The 20277-nt window shown below is 41.4% G+C and overlaps 2 protein-coding genes across 3 annotated transcripts; both read right to left on the reverse strand.

The window, feature by feature from the left end:
* Positions 1 to 514: 514 nt before the first annotated feature.
* as3mt (arsenite methyltransferase) lies at positions 515 to 5694 on the reverse strand. The gene is made up of 11 exons (XM_069704990.1): positions 5593 to 5694; positions 5287 to 5335; positions 4705 to 4832; positions 4466 to 4616; positions 4185 to 4321; positions 4021 to 4090; positions 3845 to 3926; positions 3635 to 3766; positions 2587 to 2726; positions 2375 to 2497; positions 515 to 1120 (listed from the first exon to the last, which is right to left on the reverse strand). Exons 1-11 carry the CDS (start codon positions 5607 to 5609, stop codon positions 1022 to 1024), a joined length of 1128 nt encoding a protein of 375 aa, XP_069561091.1. The 5' UTR covers positions 5610 to 5694; the 3' UTR covers positions 515 to 1021.
* Positions 5695 to 6190: 496 nt separating this feature from the next.
* wbp1lb (WW domain binding protein 1-like b) lies at positions 6191 to 19366 on the reverse strand. Of its 2 annotated transcripts, none has more exons than XM_069704987.1 (4): positions 18955 to 19366; positions 12717 to 12819; positions 11241 to 11402; positions 6191 to 9758 (listed from the first exon to the last, which is right to left on the reverse strand). In XM_069704987.1, exons 1-4 carry the CDS (start codon positions 19039 to 19041, stop codon positions 8929 to 8931), a joined length of 1182 nt encoding a protein of 393 aa, XP_069561088.1. In that variant the 5' UTR covers positions 19042 to 19366; the 3' UTR covers positions 6191 to 8928. The 2 variants fall into 2 exon arrangements, with proteins under 2 accessions (XP_069561088.1, XP_069561089.1); XM_069704988.1 differs by lacking the exon at positions 18955 to 19366 and adding an exon at positions 14794 to 15085.
* Positions 19367 to 20277: the final 911 nt, after the last annotated feature.

Genomic DNA, 20277 nt, shown 5'->3' on the forward strand with positions numbered 1-20277 from the left:
GTGGTTGAAATGACAGCTTTGATTTCATGCATTATAATAAATATTACCACGTTAAATTGATCTTAGACTGACAGAGTTGTTGATTTCACAACAAAATGTGGTTTTAATGTTGCTTTGCATTGAATCAGTCTATAAAAATGACATCCTGACATGTGACTCCTTGTGATCTCTCATCACAGATCAGAGCCTTCAATTAAATGTGGATGACTTCAGTAGCTCAAACAAAGAAAACTTCAGCTGTGAAGAAGTTAAAGGACTCTGAATTTCCCAATGGAAGAAAAAAAAATATATATTTTAACAAATGCGATATTTTATGCAACAGAAATATATATTTTTTTTCTAATCCCTTTATGATATTTTGATCCCTCAGGTTTGGAGCTGTTTCCATGCAGTGAGAGTCTACCTGAATTCAGGTATGTATTCTCAATTCATTTGTGTCATTTTTTTTTCTAGTTCAAAGGCCCTGCATCCAATAATAGTATAATGACCCCAAAAATGCAAATTTACCATTCACTTGACTGAAAATGTTTATGGTCCAATAACAGAAACAACACAATTATAATTAGTTGGTAAAGCAGATAGTAATTTGGACACTGTCCCCCTGAATGCAAAACCTGTCATCATACAAATCATTTCATTTGTTAAAGCAAAGTAAGGTATTAATGTTATGGAAAAAGAAAAAGAACCATATAAGAAGCAATCAAAGTATCCTGCAATTTCCAAAACAGTTCAGGGTAATTGAATTTGTGGTACTTGGATCTTGCTGTCATTTTGTTTACATCATAAAATACGTAACTAAATTAAGGGTGTGTACTTTTAAAGGATCAACAAGGGAAAAAAAGCAAGGAACATCAATTAGACACATTTTATGTGTAAGCAAGAATTAATTTCCATTTCTGAAACGTCATTACAAATGTTAACAAGATTACAATGCAATAAATGGGCTTCATTAATTTAGTGCAGTTGAACTACTGTTGTTATGCAAACAGTATGATGCAGGCTTCTCGTGCTCTTCCCACCATCACTTGCAGCAGGAAGCAGACTGCGTGCTGCAGCACCCCCCTGTGGCTGAAACTGGGCGTTGCCCGGCCACCAGCTCGAAAGGATCCACTACGCCTGTCTGTCAACAGTTCAACAAGGCAGAAAAAAAACAGGAGGACTTTACAGAACATGCGCACAGTTCTGCTTCAGTATTACATCACAACCTTGTCATCCAACGATCACTGCAAGGACGGTAGAAACGTTTCAAAAGGGAATTAATATGCTACATATTCTATACAACAGCGGGATATAAGCAGTGAGTTAATAACTATTTTGATTCCGTGTCACTTTAATCAGACACTGGTTGTTCATTAGAAAAAAGGCATTTCACGAGCAAGACCAAAGGCTGTTTATTACTATTATCACCAAAGAAGCGTGTTGATTAGAATAAAGTATCTCGGAGCCGATTTCACTACAGGTGGGCAGTCCGAAGGGTAAACAAGACGGGCGTTGATAAACCACCAGGGTTTGTAAGTTACCTCCATTTCCCTTTAAAAAAACAAACCAAAAACGAATGGCTTTTAAAAGCTGAATACAAGTGTCATCAGTTGATCAACGGGTCAGAGGGCTCATTTAAAAATATATAGTGGTGTGTGTGTGCGTGTGCACGTGCACACAATGACCATAAGACCATAAGAGCTGATAAGATGGCATTCCATTAGCTGAAAAGAGAACATTCCTTCCTGTTCAAGGTTCCCCAGCATGACTCCACAGTCTGGTTATGACTCCAAGACAGCTGCTTGACCTTGTGCGTGTGAATGTGTGCGTATGTATGTTTGAGTGTGAGAATGTGCAGCATGCGTCCTGGTGTGTGTGTGTGTGTGTGTGTGTGTGTGTGTGTGTGTGTGTGTGTGTGTGTGTGTGTGTGTGTGTGTGTGTGTGTGTGTGTGTGTGTGTGTGTGTGTGTGTGTGTGTGGACTGCGGGGCTGTCTGGGTGTGTCCAAAGGGCAACCCATGGTGACGTCACCCACTGGTTTGTTTTAAAGCCTCAAGTCTTGTATTTTGGTTGTCGCCATATAAAAAAAAAAATATAATAATTTAAAGCCAAAACTATATTTGGACAAGAGAGCTGGAGAGGAGTGAGGGGCAAATATTGCCCCCTTTGAGGCCTAATATCTAATTAATTGTGGAAATATTTTCAGAAGCACCACCAGTACGCTCATCAGAGTAAATTTAGTTAATGACAGAATAACGACTTTTTTGAGAAGTTGACACTTTTAAATGGGAGTCGAATGGAGCCAGAGGTTTTTTTTCCAGGCAGCCCCTAGTGGCCCTCTGTGGTTTTGCACTTTAAGACATTTTTCCATCCAGGAATTTTAAATATGACACTGACCTTAGCTTTGACTTTGCAGGGCTCACATGCGCCCTCTGCTGGCTGGAAAGTGAAGTCCTCCGCAAATCTGGAATGTGTCAGGATGCTGGCCACCTCTCCATCCACCTCCACCACTTCATTGGCCTGCGAAGGACACCCAGGTTTGACATCATTTATATATTATACGGCAGCAGAAGACGTCGAGCTGTTCTTCTAGAGCAGAATATACAGACCTTGAAGGAATACTGACAGTCAAACAGGAAGCTGTCCTCCACCCCTGTAATACTCCCGTTATACATGACCTGGCTGGTCTTGGTGTTGCCTTTAGGGAGCTTGAACAGTCGGTATGTGGCGGAAACAAACTTGAAGTCACCTGTATGACACCAATAGGTAAAAGAGAATCGGAAAAAGTCGCCAACCTGATATTCAAAAAAGTGTATTTAGTGATACGTTTTCTGAACAATTAACGAACCCTGAAGCTGCGTTACACCGACACAATAACTACTATAACAAGTCAAAATGTCTGGTGGAAAAAAAAAGGTCTATTGAGTGAGTTTGTTGTTATTTAACGGCATGTTTGGGATGTGAAACATTGAAAAAGCAGTTTTCTCAACACCTTGTGAAAGCTGTTAAAGTTCAGTTACAGCATATAATCCGTTCTAGTAGCTTCCTGATGAGGAACCACCTTCTGTTCTGTCTTCTGCTTTCTGCAAAAGAAATATCGACTGGCTGCTTATCCTTTTTTTTTTGAGTGAGTGAGTGCAAAGTGAAACACTTGCTGGATGTCAGACGCTCGTGTGCAATGCATCCTGGTAAATGTGAGTTGGACAAATTCCCAAACACTTCTCAGTCATGTACGAAGGAACTTGTTGTTTCACCTGACTCCATTTAACAACACTGAGTGGACATCCGGATAAAAAGGATCCTGCGGTTCGTCCACGTAGGTGTTTTCACTTCTTAAACATTAGAGATGTTTGTTTGAACAATATCTCCCTCTTTCTTCTGTTACTGCTGTTGCACCTGTCAGAGCTGAACTGTTGCCGTTCTCATTGGTTCATGAAGCTGATGATGTCACAGACATCTTTAAAAGATGAGATTACATGCTCAGCAATGTAGGATAAAACAAAAGGTTCACATTTAACCCAGTTTAGTCTTCAAAGTTGCTCCAACGTGATCATTTTGATCAAGTTATAGAAATGTTGTGTTGGTTACTCCAACCAGACATTAGTTGTGGTTTAGTTTCAAGCAAAAAAGCAACAAATAAAGAAAATAGTGTCGAACCCAGAACGCCCTCCAGTTCCTTGTTGTCAACGGTGATGACCTTGGCGGTGACCAGCCGGGGGGGTCTGAAGCCCACTTCTTCGGCCAATCGCAGCAGATCCTTCCACCAGAGCGCTCCGCCCAAACACTCACCTGCCGAGACGAAGCATAGTCGGATATTCTAGCAGGTGTTTGTGGTTTTATGGCAGCGGGGATATTAATCTGACGTACCCCAGAGCACTTTGTGATTTTTAATTTCCTCCGTCAGTCTCCCGCTGCTGTAGATGTCGCTGAAGTAGAGCTCACCGCCGTCCTGATGACCAGCAGGGGGACAGTGTGCGTAGTGACCATTAGTGCATACTGCAAAAACAGGTTCATGTAAGTTAATGACGATGCTGAAAGTGTACCTTGAGTACGTGGTAAGCTTCAGCCAGCACCTGCCTCTTGTCTGGAGAGAGATTCACCACACAGTTGGAACTAAGTGACGACAGAAAATCCACCGTGTTAAAAGGTCTTGGTCTGTAAATGCACAGCATTCACATCGGAAACAAAAAGAGAGAAGAAATCTCACATGATGATATCAAAAGAGCTCTTTTCCAGACCTGCCCCAGTTAAGGCTTCAATATATCCCTGGACAAAATCCACGTTCGTCTTCTTGTAGCCAAACTCATTCTTGTGGTAGTCCACATACGTCCTGGCCACTTCCAGCTGGAAGCCAAGAAATGTATTTTTATGTTAGTTTGATTATGTCCTGCTATTTGCCAGGCGTCTCTGTATGTTTTTTTTTTTTTTGGTTGCATCATCACAGTGAGTACATGTAGGAAAGCAGAATGTGATGCTGATGTGCACGACCTGGCCCTCGGTCATGTCGATGCCAGTGATGTGGCCCTTCTCGCCCACCAGCTGACTCAGCATATAGCAGTCCCTCCCGCTCCCACTGCCCAGATCCAGTATCCTGCAGCCCTCCAAGCACTCTGGCACGACCAGACCGCAGCCGTAGTACCTGAGAGACACAAACACATCAGGGCTTTTGGTTTTTTTTCTCCGTTGTAGACATCAGAAATAAAGAGCAGCATCAGCAGCCCGCTGACCTGGCAGCGACCTCCGGGTGGACTTTATTCAGCGCCTGGCGGATGAAGGCGGGGACGGGCTGCGCTGGAGCCACGCAGGCGCTGCTCTGCAGGTCGGAGGTTTTCTTCAGCTTCTTGCCATAATAATCCTGATATCAGAGAAAAGTTGGCAATAAGTCGCTCCTCCTCAAGCAGCGGTTAGGAAAGCAGCGCAAAAATAATAACAGGATATTTCTAAGATGTAGAACTGAACTACAAAATGTTGTTTTAAATTTTAAAAAAAAGATCCTCAGTGTTTTAATTACATAAAGTTCTTATTACACTTTCACATGTCCTAGAAATTCTGTTAAACACTCTTCTGCTAGATGCTGAGTGTGTGTATATATACAACATTATAAATATACTTTATATATATCGTTTATAGTATTGAGCTGCGAAATACTAATCTTTTTCATTACCAATTAATCTGAAGATTATTTTTTATTGATTAATGAATCAGCTGTTTTGTCTTCAAATATCAGAAGAGTGTGAAAAATCATTAAAAAAAAAAAAGTGGTTAGGCTGGTGCAGTCCAACATGTACAGTATCATAAGTGTTTATTACCTTCACGTCCACGTGAATACTGTTATCACTGAAGGGTTTTGCACACGCGCTAAAAAAAAAAGAGCAAATTAGTTACACATTAACTTCCCGATTAAATTTGACAACGTTGCAGTTCCACGTTACAGTTCCTTATCTGGCAAACTTGGATGGTTGTAGTTACAGCTAATGCAAAGTTACAAGTTGTGTACGTGCATGTAAAACAACTAACGTCACTGTTGGCGTCTCACGTGGGTGAAGGTTCAGACCTGCTCCGTTTATGACGCGTCTTGAAAAGGAGTCAACACACGTGGATTCTTCTGTTCTTACCTCATTTCATCAGCCATCGTTAAGAGTGTTTGCAGGAGTTCAGTTAGTTCACCGCCTGAAAGAGGAAGACAGCTGCACGGTTTACTCCCTCCGACCACTGCGCAGTTCACTTCCTGCTCAGCAGCGCCCCCTGTCGCTCACTGCCTCTAAAATCACAGCCCAACAGTCGGTCAAAGTCTAAAGACAACATGTCAACATGTATGTGGTTTTATTGAGCAGTCTTGATAAGTGGAAGTGTGCACAGTGAGCCATTCAAAACATTCACATTTGGTTGATTTACAGCCAGAAATGAAAACGCACACAAAAAAGTGAATTTCCATATTTATTTAGTCACTGCAACATGTAAGGGAAAGAGATAAAATCACTTTATTTACTCCTTAAGTTATTGAGTTTTTAAATACTTTTCAGAGCTGTTGCTTTTTTTCTCTTCTTTCCTCTGGATGTTGTGCTGTAAGTTGCATTCAGTAAATAAGACTGGAAGAAGCTTGATTTCAGGCTGTGATGTTTTAAAAGAGGCTGCTTCATAGTTTCCAAAACAAAAACAGAAACCACACGCACAACAACCACACTTCACAGTGAAACAAGCCAGACACAAGAATCGACTTGAATTTTGTATGTTTATTGAACATACATCCATCTTAGTTGTTGTAATAAATGGCTTATGATCAGAACATTCAAAGAATATGTGCAAAACCACACACACGTATGAAGAAAGAAAAGTGTCTTTGGCAAGATGCCCCTGATCTTGTTAAGAGACTACCTACTGTATCGTTAGTCCTCTGTACCCTTCACACGACTCAAAAGAAGTTAAATCCTCTCTCTGCAGAAAATAAAAGTAATACCCATCATGAAAAATAAATCTGTCCATAAACAATAAAGCTAATGATTTCATAAAAATCATGAAAGCAACTATTTGGTTCACAAACATGTTACAGAATATTGTACATAATTTGCAAATATAAAGTGGTTTTGAAATTTGATACAGTTCCATTAATTTCTAAAGGAATCAGCAGATATTAAAAATAGCTCATCTTTGTACTACATGTACCACAATCACAGTTTCTAAATCACAAAAAGCATTAATATATAAAGCACTTTAGAGCGTGGTCAGGCTTTGATGGGTAAAAAAAAACTCCATCAGCTGACACACAAAGTTCACATCACATTTTCATTTGTGCTGGAAATTCAGGGGAACAGTCTTCTGCTAGGACCTTTAAGGGTTTCTATATTTATATTATACATAAATCTGAGATCAGGGACTCAAACATTTGTGCTTTGCAGACACTTTGCAACATGTGGACTACATTTCTTTCCTTAAAACAACTCAATTTGTAAAAGTCTCAACATGTTCATACATTATTATTGACATCTGCTGTATTACAGTACAGCTCCTTCAAGATTTGGATTAAAAAGTGATTTACAACATTCAAGCTCTTAAAGGCATTTCAAACTGAGTCTTCAGAGGAAGATGCATCAGTGGAACTGACAGGTTAGATTATTTCTTCTCTGTGTAGTGTTTGTTTTGTATCTGCAGTGCAGCAGTATACATATTGCTTGATAAATTCTACTTTTAATCACATCCTGTGTAATCATTTTTTTGTCAACCATAAAAAAACAAAAACAACCTCCTCTCAGAAATGTCCTGTTGACCAAACTCTTGTTTATAATAGATATGCAGATATTAAGAATAACCATTGACAACCTTATCTGATTCTTTGTCTCCTTGTCTTTGCTCATGTTGTTTTGGTTTAATTTTTATTTAAATAAATTTCTGTCCTTCAGGAATTTTCCACTCATCAGGCTGATCATGACAGTTTGTCCTAAAATGGCCCCGCTGGGTTAAATTCTTGTTACAAATCATTCGTATGCAAACTGTGACTTCTCCATAGCCGTTAGAGGAATCACCTTTATATAAAGTTCGCTTCGGGATGAATGTCCCTTTAAATGATTAAAACACAATATATCCACTCGAGTTTTTTTTCCCCCCAGAAAGGAGCATTTCCTTTCTTAATATTGGACACTGTGAATCCAGATGATTGAAGGGATGAACGACTGTTAAAAATCAGATACCGAGCCACATAGTCCAGTTGACTGAAATCAGTCTGAGGGCCCGTCAAGACGTTATAGAAATGTTGAATGGAGGAATATCAAAGCTGAAGAATGGTAAAATTGTGAAAATCCAACACAAAGAGTGTGTTTATGATTTTGTACCATAAAGCTGGTGAAGACAGTTAATCTATCGATGTGACTGACACAAAAGGTTGAGGTCTGACGTTGCCCATCTCGGCTGTAATCTCTGAAGCTTAACATTCTTCTCTGGTTTTGGGTACCTGCTGTCTCAGGGATCTCTCAGTTTCACTGAAGCTCATCATTGTTCATCAAAATTCTGCAATTTGTTGGGGGGGAGGGGGGGGGTAGGCACATACTACAAACATTTAACAAATGAAGTTTAAAAATGATTGTATACAAAGTAAATCTGTTGCATCCCCTCCTCACGATTCACAGAGACCCGTTTCTTACACGATGCAACAAAACTGTAAGAAACTAATCATGTTCTGCAGATTTGAGACTAAAATCAATAAAAAAAAATTAAAAAAACTAAGCTTTATCTGTTTTGATTATTTTTTTTTGCTAAAAGCTTCATTTATAAAGATAAATACTTTTTGTGCAAAATACGAACTGCTCACGTGAAGATTTTCTTAAATGCACTTAATGCTTCCCTATCACTAGCGGGGCTGATAGAGCAACGACAACAAACACAAGGCAGAGGCGGTTTTTAATGGCTGAGAAAGCACTTCAGAAGCATTAGTCGAACGGGACGTCCCACAGTCTTGTTCTGATGTCCCGGTACAGTATCAGCTTGCATAAACACACACGGTGGTGAATCCACGTTGCACTCATTGAAACGTTCTGGCCGTGTGTTATTTCACTGCGTAGTTCACTGCCTGCAGAGAACAGCCTTGCAGAAGCACCTGATGAGGAGGGCGCCGTTTCATCCCGGGCAGCGAACGTCCCGTCCTGTCATCACTGCTTCGGCTCACGAGTCTTTGACTGCATCGGGAACTGTTATATGGGGACAGCTGAAGGGCTGAGAGTGTGAGAAGTCTCCCACAGGCTGATGACGGGCTTTTACTGCCCAAAGATGACCCAAAATACACAGGTTAAGGCCACTGTTGCAGCGTGGGGGGGGGCGGGCGGGCGTTCTCAATCTGCCACCATCCTCCCACACCGGTTTCACCCAAGATGCCCACATTCATAAAGAAATACTCACTTAGAAGGCGTCTGGACTCCAACACTCGCTCTCCTCCCGTGTGTGACGGAGGTGTGAGCCTGGTTTCAGCCCTGCGGCTCGGTGCTGGCGCTGTGGGCCGGGCCCTCCAGCTCGTTGATGGTGTGGAGGAGGAGGCACACGGGAGGGTGGAGCGGGCCGCTGCCGATGAGGTGAGCCGGCTGCGGAGCTCCCGTCGGCCCGCGCCCGGCCCGCCTCTCCGGCCCCCCCGGCGCCTGCTCCTCCTCCACGCCGAAGGAGGCCCGGTGACCGCAGCTGTCGCAGAAGTCGCCCGCCTCCTCCTCTTCGGCATCGACCTCGCGCCCCAGCAGGCTCTCCAGCTCCCTCAACTCCTTGCTGTCCCGGCCCGTCCCTCCAGCTCCGACACAACCGCCGCTCCCACGTGTGCTGCACACACACACCTCGATCCCAGAGTCCCCCGTGAAGCGCCTCCTCCTTCCGTTGGGAAGCCGCTCTTTGTCCTCGGCGCCTCCCACCGACAGGCTGATGTCCTTCAGCAGGGGGTCCTTGCAGGAGTCCTCCCCGCTCCCACTCGTTTTCTCCTGGCTGCTGAGTCCCTCCCTGTTGAGCCCCTCTGACCGCAGTATCATGCCTGAGTCTTGTGCCGTTTGTACGAGCTTGTTGTCGGGCTTTGGCCGAAAGTCTAAGGAGGGATTTTGTGGCTCCTCTATGCTCGGTCGGCAGCACAGACCGTCAGAGATCGGGGCCACCGGAGGGGCCTGGATGGCTGGACAGTGTCCCTCCTGCTGCTCAGGAGCCAGTGGACTCGTAGCCACTGAGGTTGGGCCTGTGTGTAAGGCACTGTAGGGAGGGGGAGGAGTCGGTGGCCGGTTGACCACCTCTTCATAGTCAGGCAGGAGGTAGTTTGGCAGAAACCCTGAAGAGAAAAAGATGAAAAAAAGAAAAGAAAAATGCTTTGAGAGAAAAAAAAAAAAAAAAGAAGCATAAATTGTACTCTTTGTACTAAATTGTACATTTTGTACCATAATATGATTTCCCGTTAAATAAGATCACTGTGAACCATTAAAAATTCCACTGTGACCTCACTGAACTTCCCAGGCCACTATTCAAGCATTCCCAAAGCCAATAGGTGAAAAGAAACGTGACAAAACAAGGTAATTTCTGGGTCAGTTCTGTGCCGAGGGCTGTTGCAGCGCTGTGTGAGACGGTGTTGCAACACTGGCGACGCACCAAGAGAGCAACGCCGGCCGTTTCCTGAAAACTGGGGCATGCAAACAAGAGAGGTTCTGACGCCGTGTGAAACCACGGATGGATCTCAGTGCAAAAATTTAAACCGAGCCAGGAGCCACTGATTTGAGTCGGGAGCCGTGGAGTTTATTTGTCACTAATGTTATACAACTCGGTTTGATGTCGCTGGAAAAATACTGATGAGAAACTTCAGTTTTTTCGGTTTCTGAACAGGATGACGTTGTGTCATCTAAAGTTGTGAGTCACACGCTGCAGCTAGCCGGGTTTATAAAGAGCCTCAAACACATTTCATGACATCATTTTTTTAACATTTGCATTTTTGGCTGGACTGCAACAGCAGGCCAAGAAGTGCTGTAAATGCTGAAGTCTGTCATATATATAGATAGATATATATATCTATATATAAATACGGTGATTTAATGTCTCTGTTTCAAATTAAAAGCCCTCGAATGTTTCATACACAATCCAGTTATATCCCAGCTTCTGACCTGATCTCATTTAACAGAGTAAAAACTGTGTTCTGGCAAACATCGAGCAACATTAGCATTTATTTAGCGCCGTGCTTTCAGGCCGCCTGGTGAAAGTTCAGTCTCGTCTCTTTTTCGCTGACGTTTTTTGTTTTTATGGGGTAAAAGTTGTGAATATTACCCGGTGCTGTAGGACACTAAAAGGATCAAACCCACCATTGTTATCAATCCAAGCTACAATATAATATTGTATAATATTGTAGCTACAATAGCTACAATAGTGGCTGCGACTTTTATTTTTTAATTCACTGGACTGCTCCATTAATGATCACCTATCAGCGGCCCTTTTGTCTTTCCGCCTTCAGCCTCTTCTGAAACTACATTTTTCTTCCTGGCTGTGACCAACAGCCACATACAGAGTATAAATATATAAATACAACCTCCACATCCTCCAGTGTTTGTGTGTGTTGCTTTGAAGATGAAGTCAAGGCGTCGCTATAGTAATGAGTCGAGTAGAGTCGGTACCGGCGCTGGTTTAGAACAACTCCTGTGGTAAATATCTAAACTCTGCTAGAAAAACACTTCTGTATGAAGCATCAGAGAGAAACCGGAGTGATAATCATCTGTGAGCAACAAGCGACCCCGTTTCATATGTTAATGTAATCAATAACATAAAGTCTTACTGAAGTAGAAGGGCACGGAGGGGTAGTTGTGTGCTTCACGGTAGGCGATGAGGTTGATCTCGTGCTGCCGTTGTTGCTGCTGCAGCCGGTGTTTGTTGCGGCGATGGTGACACACGCAGCAGCAGCTCAAAATGAAGATGATCGCCCACACCAACCAAAACCCTGAAGTCACACGGAGATAAACAGAGTCACATTTTAGTGTCAAACACCAACTAAATATAATTTTATATATATATATATATTTTTTTTTTTTTATGTGATTGTTTTGCTTCAAATTTCTGAATAAATTCAAGTGGTGATAAAATAGAACAGAGAAACGTGTGGTGATGCAACACAAACACCTGGTTGGACATACTGATCCACATGCTCACATACTGTATGAGCTGTATGTATTTCATGGCACAGGATCAATTTAATCATCACTGAGGTTTGATGTTATCTCTGCAGCAAAGCAATGACAGATTGAAAGTCCAAATTCTTTCTCTGTGGAGCAACTCCATATCTGACACCTCAGATTTCTTACTCACTTTAACCTTGCAGAAAAAATAAATGCTAAATTTTGGAGGATGACAGCAGTTCAATTTAGAGAAAGATCTGTTGGCTTAAACACTCAAGACAAAGACTTCCCAGAAAACTGTAATTGTTTTGGAACCATCGGTGCTTTTTCCTACGTAACATGAAGTCACATTTTCTACAAAGAAATCATTTAATGAAACTGTACACCACCAAAAAAACATGGCACTCAGCAGCGTGCTGGAGCCGTCCAGTCACCAGGATGTACCGACTCTGAGAGCAGGATATTTGGAAGCCTTGACAGACATGTTTTGTTCTTTTCTGGCCATGAAGGAATTTTATATGATTACTTCCATAAAAGCTGTGGCATGTTCCTCGTAAACTCTTCAATACATAGTTTAAAAATCCTGATGAATCTTCATTAAAAACTAAAAGAAATTGGCCTCCACATCTTCATCTGAATTTTTGAAATGGCCTCAAAAATCCAGTATAGGTTGTGAGAGAGTGAACAATACTATTCATAGATTTATCTCTTGAACTAATTCCCAAGTTGTAAAACTGGATTACGTTGCGTTCAGAGAATTCCTGCAATTCCTGTCCTCTTGCAGTTTTTCCCAACAAGTGCTTTGCAGACCATTTATTCTTCTTCAGATGTTTCCGACCCCGACCGCCTCATCTGTCCGTGAGAAGTAGCCCTTTTAATTGCTGGCGGTTTCATAATTTTGTGACAGTTCAGACCTCAGTTCAAGAACAAAACGTAAAGAGAATTTTGAGGATGACAAAATGTAACTTTCTGTTTTCCAGGACTACAAATCAAACCGTCACTTCTAATGTAAAACGTGTCTTAATCTGTGGACCGTGTTTATGATGTATCCTCTTACTTTTTCCGTTCTGAGCGTACGAAGTAGATCATCACAGAAGTTTACAGCGTAAATAAAGATGAAAGAGAAGCCGGAGACTTACACCAGAGCTCGTAGTAGTAGCTGCAGCACTGCGACTCTCCGCAGCAGTGTCCCGACTTACAGATGTAGCTCTGGTTGTTCACGCCTTCACAGTGCAGCAGGCTCTGCAAGACGAGCACAAAAACACCGTCACTTAAAAGGGATCAAGGTCTCGACTTTAAAAGATAAAAAAAAAAAACATCTGGAGGCATCTGGTTACGTTAAAATAAGAAAAATGTTTTTATATGGACTCACGCTGGGTAAAATTAGGTGTTTTTTGTTTTAACATTTTTGAGCAAGAATACTAAAGCATACTAAAACAGAAAACAGCTTTCAGATGCATTACTGCCACCTTCTGGCCGTAGTAACCCATTACGACAAAGTGCTGATAAATCCAAAGGAAAATATAGATGCATAAACTTTGGGATTTTTCAAGATTTAATAACCTATTGCCATTTTTTACACTCGTCAGCACAGAAAATAAATATATATCTAAATTAATCTAATTCAAAGTAAATAAATAAAGTAAAATAATTATTTTAGGTAATCATCACCCCTTATTACAATGACAATCAATAATAATGACACATCTTAGTTATCTCTTTTGGTATTTTCCAAATACTCCTTCCAGTACTTTAGTTTTTGCATCTAAATGTGGAGTTTTAGCTTTAACTTTATTCCTGTTTTTGTTTTTTTCATCGTGATGTCATGAGATGAAAACATTCAGCCGCTAGAGCCCGTGTAGCTTCGTACATACAGCACACGACAACTATCCGTCACAGTTACATCTTAAGAAAAATCAATACTGAACTTCTTTCTTGCAACCTTGCAATTCACATGATGCAGTTTACAAAGACATTTTGATATTTGAGTAGTGAAGCAGAAGTGTTACTGAAAGTGTGATTGTTGTCCCAGTGAGACATCATGTACGGTACAAGGAGCCTGAAACTAAAGCTGCTAAATGGAAATCGGCCCTCATTTATCTCATCATTTACACCCACTGTTCCTTCTCCGATGTCAAAATGACTCGTGTGGGGAAAAGAAAAGGTCCATTTCTGCTGCAGTCGATGTCACCATGTAACTTTTTGTCGGTTTAGTGAGACATGCACCGTGTCCCAGTTTCTGTAATGTTTCTTGGAACACGTTTAAAGTTGTGGTATGCAGCATGTCCACAATGGAAAAGTCCATATGTCTACTTCAAGATGCACAAATGTCCCATAATTTTAATGCATGACAGAAATCGAGACACGACTTAAAGCAGGAAAAAAAATTTTCTAAATTATTGGTAGAAATTCTTGACAAAGACTGTTTTGATCGTTGAATTTTTAGTGAAGCTCTTAAGTTGCACAGATACGGTCTAATTTATATTTATGTAATATGATATGTTGACTTCATATATTCCAACTACAAAAAAATAGAAGTATACTGTAATATTGTATATTATGTGTACACTTCATATGTAGTAAAGAGAAACTTTTTTACATGACTCACCCTAAACTTTGATTTGCAATAATAATAATAATAATAATAATAATAATAATAGCACTGCAGATAGTGTCTGGCAGCCAACATTTATACTTAGCTATGAAGTAAACAAGTCCGAAGCACTTGTGCATGTAAGCTGCTAGAATTTCATCATCGTTTCAGGCCCATATCAAATGCAAATTTTTGAATCACAGCCAGCGTGAAACCACTTAGTATGTTGCTCCAGATCTAATCGGGTGAAGTTGCCCAAGATTTAAGACACAGTTTCAACTTCAAACTTCAGCTGAGGTCGTATTGGGAAAAGAAAAGAAAATACACACTTTCATCCAAAAATCAAAAAGGTCTTTTGTCTCGACTCGAAGTCTGTTTTTATTGTCAATATAGAAAACTAGGAGCCGGGTCAAACATTAACCTCACAAACCTGTAAGATGTTGAAAGGACACAAACTCAAATGATCATCAGAGAGTAAAATGCAAAACACAGGAGAAACCTCGTTAAATAGTCTCGTGGACTTTTCCAAGATTACTTCAATGTTGTTGTTTTTCTAGATTATTTTAATAATTAGCCAGTTAAAGTTCTATATAAGAATATATTTTTTTCTATTTATAGATTACCAGCGCAGGTCCTAGATGAACAGACATGATGATCCAGGGTCCAAAAATCCCAAACCGCTCCCCTCCAACTCACAGGTCATTATCCCACAGACAGAAGAAGTCAAACATACTCTCACTCTCTCTCCCTGCCTTCCTCTCTTTTGTCAACACACACACACACACACACACACACACACACACACACACACACACACACACACACACACACACACACACACACACACACACACACACACACCTCACCGGTCTGCACACACACACACACACACACACACACACACACACACACACACACACACACACACACACACACACACACACACACACACACACACACACACACACACACACACACACACACACACACACACACACACACACACACACACACACACACACACACACACACACACCTCACCGGTCTGCACACACACACACACATCCAGGCCCAAACAGTGGACAAGGATTGCTTTACGGAAATTTCCAAGCAGCAGCGGAGAGCTATCTCCCGGCCGGGCGGCTGCATGATAATAAGGTGTGCAGACCGGTGAGATTGTGTGTGTGTGTGTGTGTGTGTGTGTGTGTGTGTGTGTGTGTGTGTGTGTGTGTGTGTGTGTGTGTGTGTGTGTGTGTGTGCAGACCGGTGAGAAAAGCCCGACTCAGAGCAGTAACACAGGAATGATTCATCACATGGCGGCGGCGGCACAAATCAAACCTCAAACCTGACGGATGCTCAGCTGTTGCAACTTTATCAACATGACCTTTTTTTTTAGAAGAACCAGCTCGACACGCACGGATTTAATTCAGTGTACTAATCACACGATGTTCTCTTCCTCCACTTTGTTTGTGATAAGTTCAGCTGTTTTCGCTGACTCACTGCGGTTCCTCCACCATATGCTGAAGGCTCGTAGGTACAGACATCTTTGGATCTGTGCTGCATTGAACAGACAAAGTGCTCCATCAGTCTTTAACATTCACCTGAATATAAGTGTGATGTCAAGTAGTTATAAACCTGAGAAACACTCGAACACACTAAGACTGCCCCTGAATCTTGCGTCTTGCTTATCCTGAAGCGACTACATTCCCCGTCTCCCATCCAACAATGAAACCATCCACTGCTGCCAGATGAAGGCAGATCTGGTTACCGTCCCTGAAATGATTGGCGCTTTATAGAAAATAATCAACCTTAATAATGAGAAGGTGCTGAAACGAGCCGACGACGAGAACGGTTCAGAAATCTCCCGGCGACTATCAGATTCTGGAGAGAAGTGGCTGCAGCTCTTTGTTAAGAGTTGATCCACTTGATGATGCACAGAAGGACTGAACTGACCTCTTATTTATTATCCTGTCCTGCAACGAAGAAAGGTGCTCTTTCATAATGCAGATCAAATGCAGCTGATGAGTCCGTAGCAACTCTTTAACGCCATAAATTCCCCCCCAAAAGAAATTTCAACAGCTGAAGGGGACATCTTAACAAATCTGAGTTACTTTAACCGAATCTCCAAATTAAAACTTAAGTAAGGAAACCTTCACTTTAAGAGTTACTAACGCCAACATCACCGGCCCAACAGGACACTCAGGACTGACACGAGACACGCCGAGTTACACCATGAAAAATTACCAGCTCCTAAATTTTACACTGTTGAACACAATTTATAAAAAAAATCAGATGCATTTAAGATGTGATAATTTGGAAGACTTTTTATGAAGCTTTTGAAAGACGGGATTTTGTCTTGAGACCTTTTTATAAAGTGAGCAAACAGCACAAAACGTAAGAAACGACGGTCCTCGTCTAACTGGAAAAACGTATTCTGTGTAATGTACCGATGCTTTGAGGGTTCGTGTGTGAACGTCTTCATTTATAGAGAAATTAAGACTCCAAAAGAAGCCCAATAAGTTGGAGGATGAATTGCTGGTTAAAAGGAAGAAGTCAAAGGTGTTATTCACATGTTCTGGTGTTCGAAGCCAGTAAACGTCTCTCCTGGAAGAAGATTCAACTATGATTAGGTTTAATTATGTTAAATATCTGCATCAAATGAACAGAAGACAACCTGTCACTTAAAATGTCCTGATTGTGACGGCCCTCCCGTGAATGCACAAATATTTAAGACACGCTTTTGTATTTTTTTTCCAGATCGTCCTGGAAGACTAACGACTGGAAACATGGCGACGTCCCGGCGGAGATACGAGGAGCTCCTTCAACACAACGATCCTCGTCTCAGGTCATTACACACGAATGAAAACATAACTCTGAATATGATATTCTATTTAAATAGATCACCCTGAATCCTCCGCGGTGACCCCGTTACATGCGTGTGCACGGATCACCCGATTCGCATGGATCAGGTTACACTCGGTTACATGTGGAGTTTTCGCAGCTCCGTGACCGCGTGCTGCGTTTGAGGCTTGAAGGGTCGGTGGGAAATGACTGAATGCGTGTGAAATTTTAAAGTTGAAAAGAAGTTTTTCTGAATAGACGGACTTGCTCGTCACCCCTCGATCACAACACGTTCCTACTCATCATGTCGTCTTATTGCGTAATCCCAATTAGTGACTAATTTCTCTCCATACTTATTATATCCCAGGATTTATTCCACATGCGTGCCACTGCTAACATATTACAGATACAACATGAATGGGATAAAACTAGTAACTGAAATGATTTAGGCCAGAAAAAAAAGCAGCAACCCAGTTTAGTCCATTAATCTGTGACCTTGGTGGTTTACGTTTGGACAGCAGAGGAACTTTTACATCTAGTTGTATAGAAAACAGCTGTTTGTTTTGATTAAAAAAAAAATTAAACCAGAAATCAGCGTGAATCTCTTTCTTCATGTGACTGTGAGAAATGTTTGATATAACATCACAGCCTTACTTAGAGTTTTGCACATCTGGTTTCAGACTCATCAAAGTCCTTCAGTCGTTGCTTTGTGTAAAATGTCCCATGTTATATAAATTGATTGCTATTTTTATTATTATCAAGCAGCTCTGAAAGTATGGAAAAGCTTCGTGGACAGATAAAACGCTCACAGACGACTTTCTGTTTGGGCTTCTGTGTGTTTGTGATGTCAGAGGTTTACATATCATGTCACATGTTTGGCACAAAAATATCTTCTTATGAATATCAAGACTGCAAATAACACGAAGGAAAAGGTGTAAAATAAGGGTCCTTTAAAATGATGGATAAAACACGGCTATCGAATCAAATCCGTTTTTTTGTGCATCTGAAGGCACCGAACATGTTTTGATTTCTTTTATACTCGGCTGTCATATCAGGAAAAATAATTGCCGACTTCAATATGTCAAATAGTGATATTTGGTACTCGCCTCACGGGATCATCCTGCTCATTAAATCGTGTGTGAGAGTCATAATAACAAACACAACAGTGTTACATAATCCACTACTAAGACTAAGAAATCATTATTTAAAGCTGACTTTAATTCACCCAAACTGAAAACAAAAAATAAACAAGGAGTCTGAATTATTGATGTACAATTCATAGTTAACAACTGTATTCTGATCCTTTAAAAACCCAAACATAATTACTGCAGAGAAAGGAACATTTACAACACTGTTCCCTGATTACAACGATGAAGGAAGAAAACATGAGGATATACTTCGTTTTCTGTATTACACAGTAGTAATACTTTTTTACGAACATATTCATTTCTACACTGGATGACCTGCAGATTATAAAGACGCCATATGAACGCACTGACAGTAATATGTAATATTGCATTGACACAGATTGATTATTAGGTTACTTAAGAAGTTATGAGTGTTCTGCTGGCGTCTATAATTAAAGCCTCTGTTCCAGCTGGTGCTCGTGGTTCCGGCTGCCGGTGCTGCTGCTGCATCCACACCTGAACGACTGCTTTTTGTTGTGTATGCAACTCACCTGTGGCTAAAATGTCAACCGTGTAGCATAAACAGAGCCGAGCAGGACGAGGCCCTGACTGAACAGCGATGGTAGCCACCGCAGCTAGCAGGCGTGCTAACATCTTTGTGAAGTTAAAGTCAGCCGATATGTGAAAATGTGCTGCAAGAACAGCTGAGCTTGTTGTCCAATAAGATGATCAACATGTAGTTGGAGAGTTTGCTACCGCAGCAATGGAGGTGAGCGCTAACAGTCCCGAGAGAGAGGCTTGTTTGTGAGATCTTACCCGGTCTGCTGCGGACTCGGTGGGGGTCACAGAGCCGACAGCGTGCAAAAACAATCCCATCTTAAGGCCCCGACATGCGGCTCTCATTCCAGCGAGAAGTGGCAAGAAAACACGAGCATGCAAAGCGCTGCTGTTCACAAACTGTTGCGGAATATCCTCCAACTACTCCTCGGCCCCCGCCGCGCTGGGAGGCCGCTGTACGCGCCGCCTCCTCTGCGTACCGGACATCTCAACGAGGGATCGGCGGTGCCGGAGCCACTGGTTACCGTCGGTGCCGCTGGCTCATACAGCTGTTACACAAGCCGCTCCTCCCGCGCGCACACTCCGCTGCGGTCAGCTGGGTGTGGCGTGGTCACCTCGTCCCGTCCATGTGCGCAACGTGACGGCCGTACAGCTCCGCCGATCATAACAGTTTTTTTGCGGACTGACTTGGGATTGGACGAGCCGGGCCAGCTGGGAGGAGGCTGACCAATCAGTGATCGATGCGTCTCTAGTGCATTGGCCTTGTTTTCATACTGGGTTGCTCTTCTCTGTTTCATGGGAACACATGTTCAAAACACAGTCAAGTCTTCTCCTCTCATTACTAATTTAAAGTTATGGTTCGTGTTGCATGTTGGACCGAATTTAATTTATAAAAGTGGTTCTGCATTGTTCTAAAGGCTCGTTTATACTGTTAATAGGATTTTGTTTGTGAATATAAATCAGTCATAAGACACACAGTAGACAATTTTATTACATTTTATTAACATTACCAAAATATACTTAAATATAGATAGATAGATAGATAGATAGATAGATAGATAGATAGATAGATAGATAGATAGATAGATAGATAGATAGATAGATAGATAGATAGATAGATAGATAGATAGATAGATAGATAGATAGATAGATAGATAGATAGAGAGATAGATAGATAGATAGATAGATAGAGAGATAGAGAGATAGATAGATAGATAGATAGAGAGATAGATAGATAGACAGATAGATAGAGAGATAGAGAGATAGATAGATAGATAGATAGATAGATAGATAGATAGATAGATAGATAGATAGATAGATAGATAGATAGATAGATAGATAGATAGATAGATAGATAGAGAGATAGAGAGATAGAGAGATAGATAGATAGATAGATAGATAGATAGATAGAGAGAGAGAGATAGAGAGATAGATAGATAGATAGATAGATAGATAGATAGATAGACAGATAGATAGAGAGATAGATAGATAGATAGATAGATAGATAGATAGATAGAGAGATAGAGAGATAGATAGATAGATAGATAGATAGATAGATAGATAGATAGATAGATAGATAGA

Source organism: Brachyistius frenatus, unplaced genomic scaffold, assembly GCF_029030835.1.
Source record: "Brachyistius frenatus isolate BFR_SWC_R1_liver_20210118 unplaced genomic scaffold, ASM2903083v1 Contig_53, whole genome shotgun sequence".
NCBI lineage: Eukaryota > Metazoa > Chordata > Actinopteri > Embiotocidae > Brachyistius > Brachyistius frenatus.

What these genes read in the sequence shown, in the direction of transcription:
- wbp1lb (XM_069704987.1), bottom strand. Translation starts at nt 19,041, where the DNA reads ATGAGAGCCGCATGTCGGGGCCTTAAGATGGGATTGTTTTTGCACGCT. An exon ending in CCGAGTCCGCAGCAGACCGG is followed by an intron (nt 12,820 to 18,954) that starts GTAAGATCTCAC and finishes CTCGTCTTGCAG; the next exon opens with AGCCTGCTGCACTGTGAAGG. An exon ending in CTACTACTACGAGCTCTGGT is followed by an intron (nt 11,403 to 12,716) that starts GTAAGTCTCCGG and finishes GTGTGACTTCAG; the next exon opens with GGTTTTGGTTGGTGTGGGCG.
- as3mt (XM_069704990.1), bottom strand. An exon ending in AAGCTTACCACGTACTCAAG is followed by an intron (nt 3,927 to 4,020) that starts GTACACTTTCAG and finishes GCTGGTCATCAG; the next exon opens with GACGGCGGTGAGCTCTACTT. An exon ending in CCTGCAAAGTCAAAGCTAAG is followed by an intron (nt 1,121 to 2,374) that starts GTCAGTGTCATA and finishes AACTGTTGACAG; the next exon opens with ACAGGCGTAGTGGATCCTTT.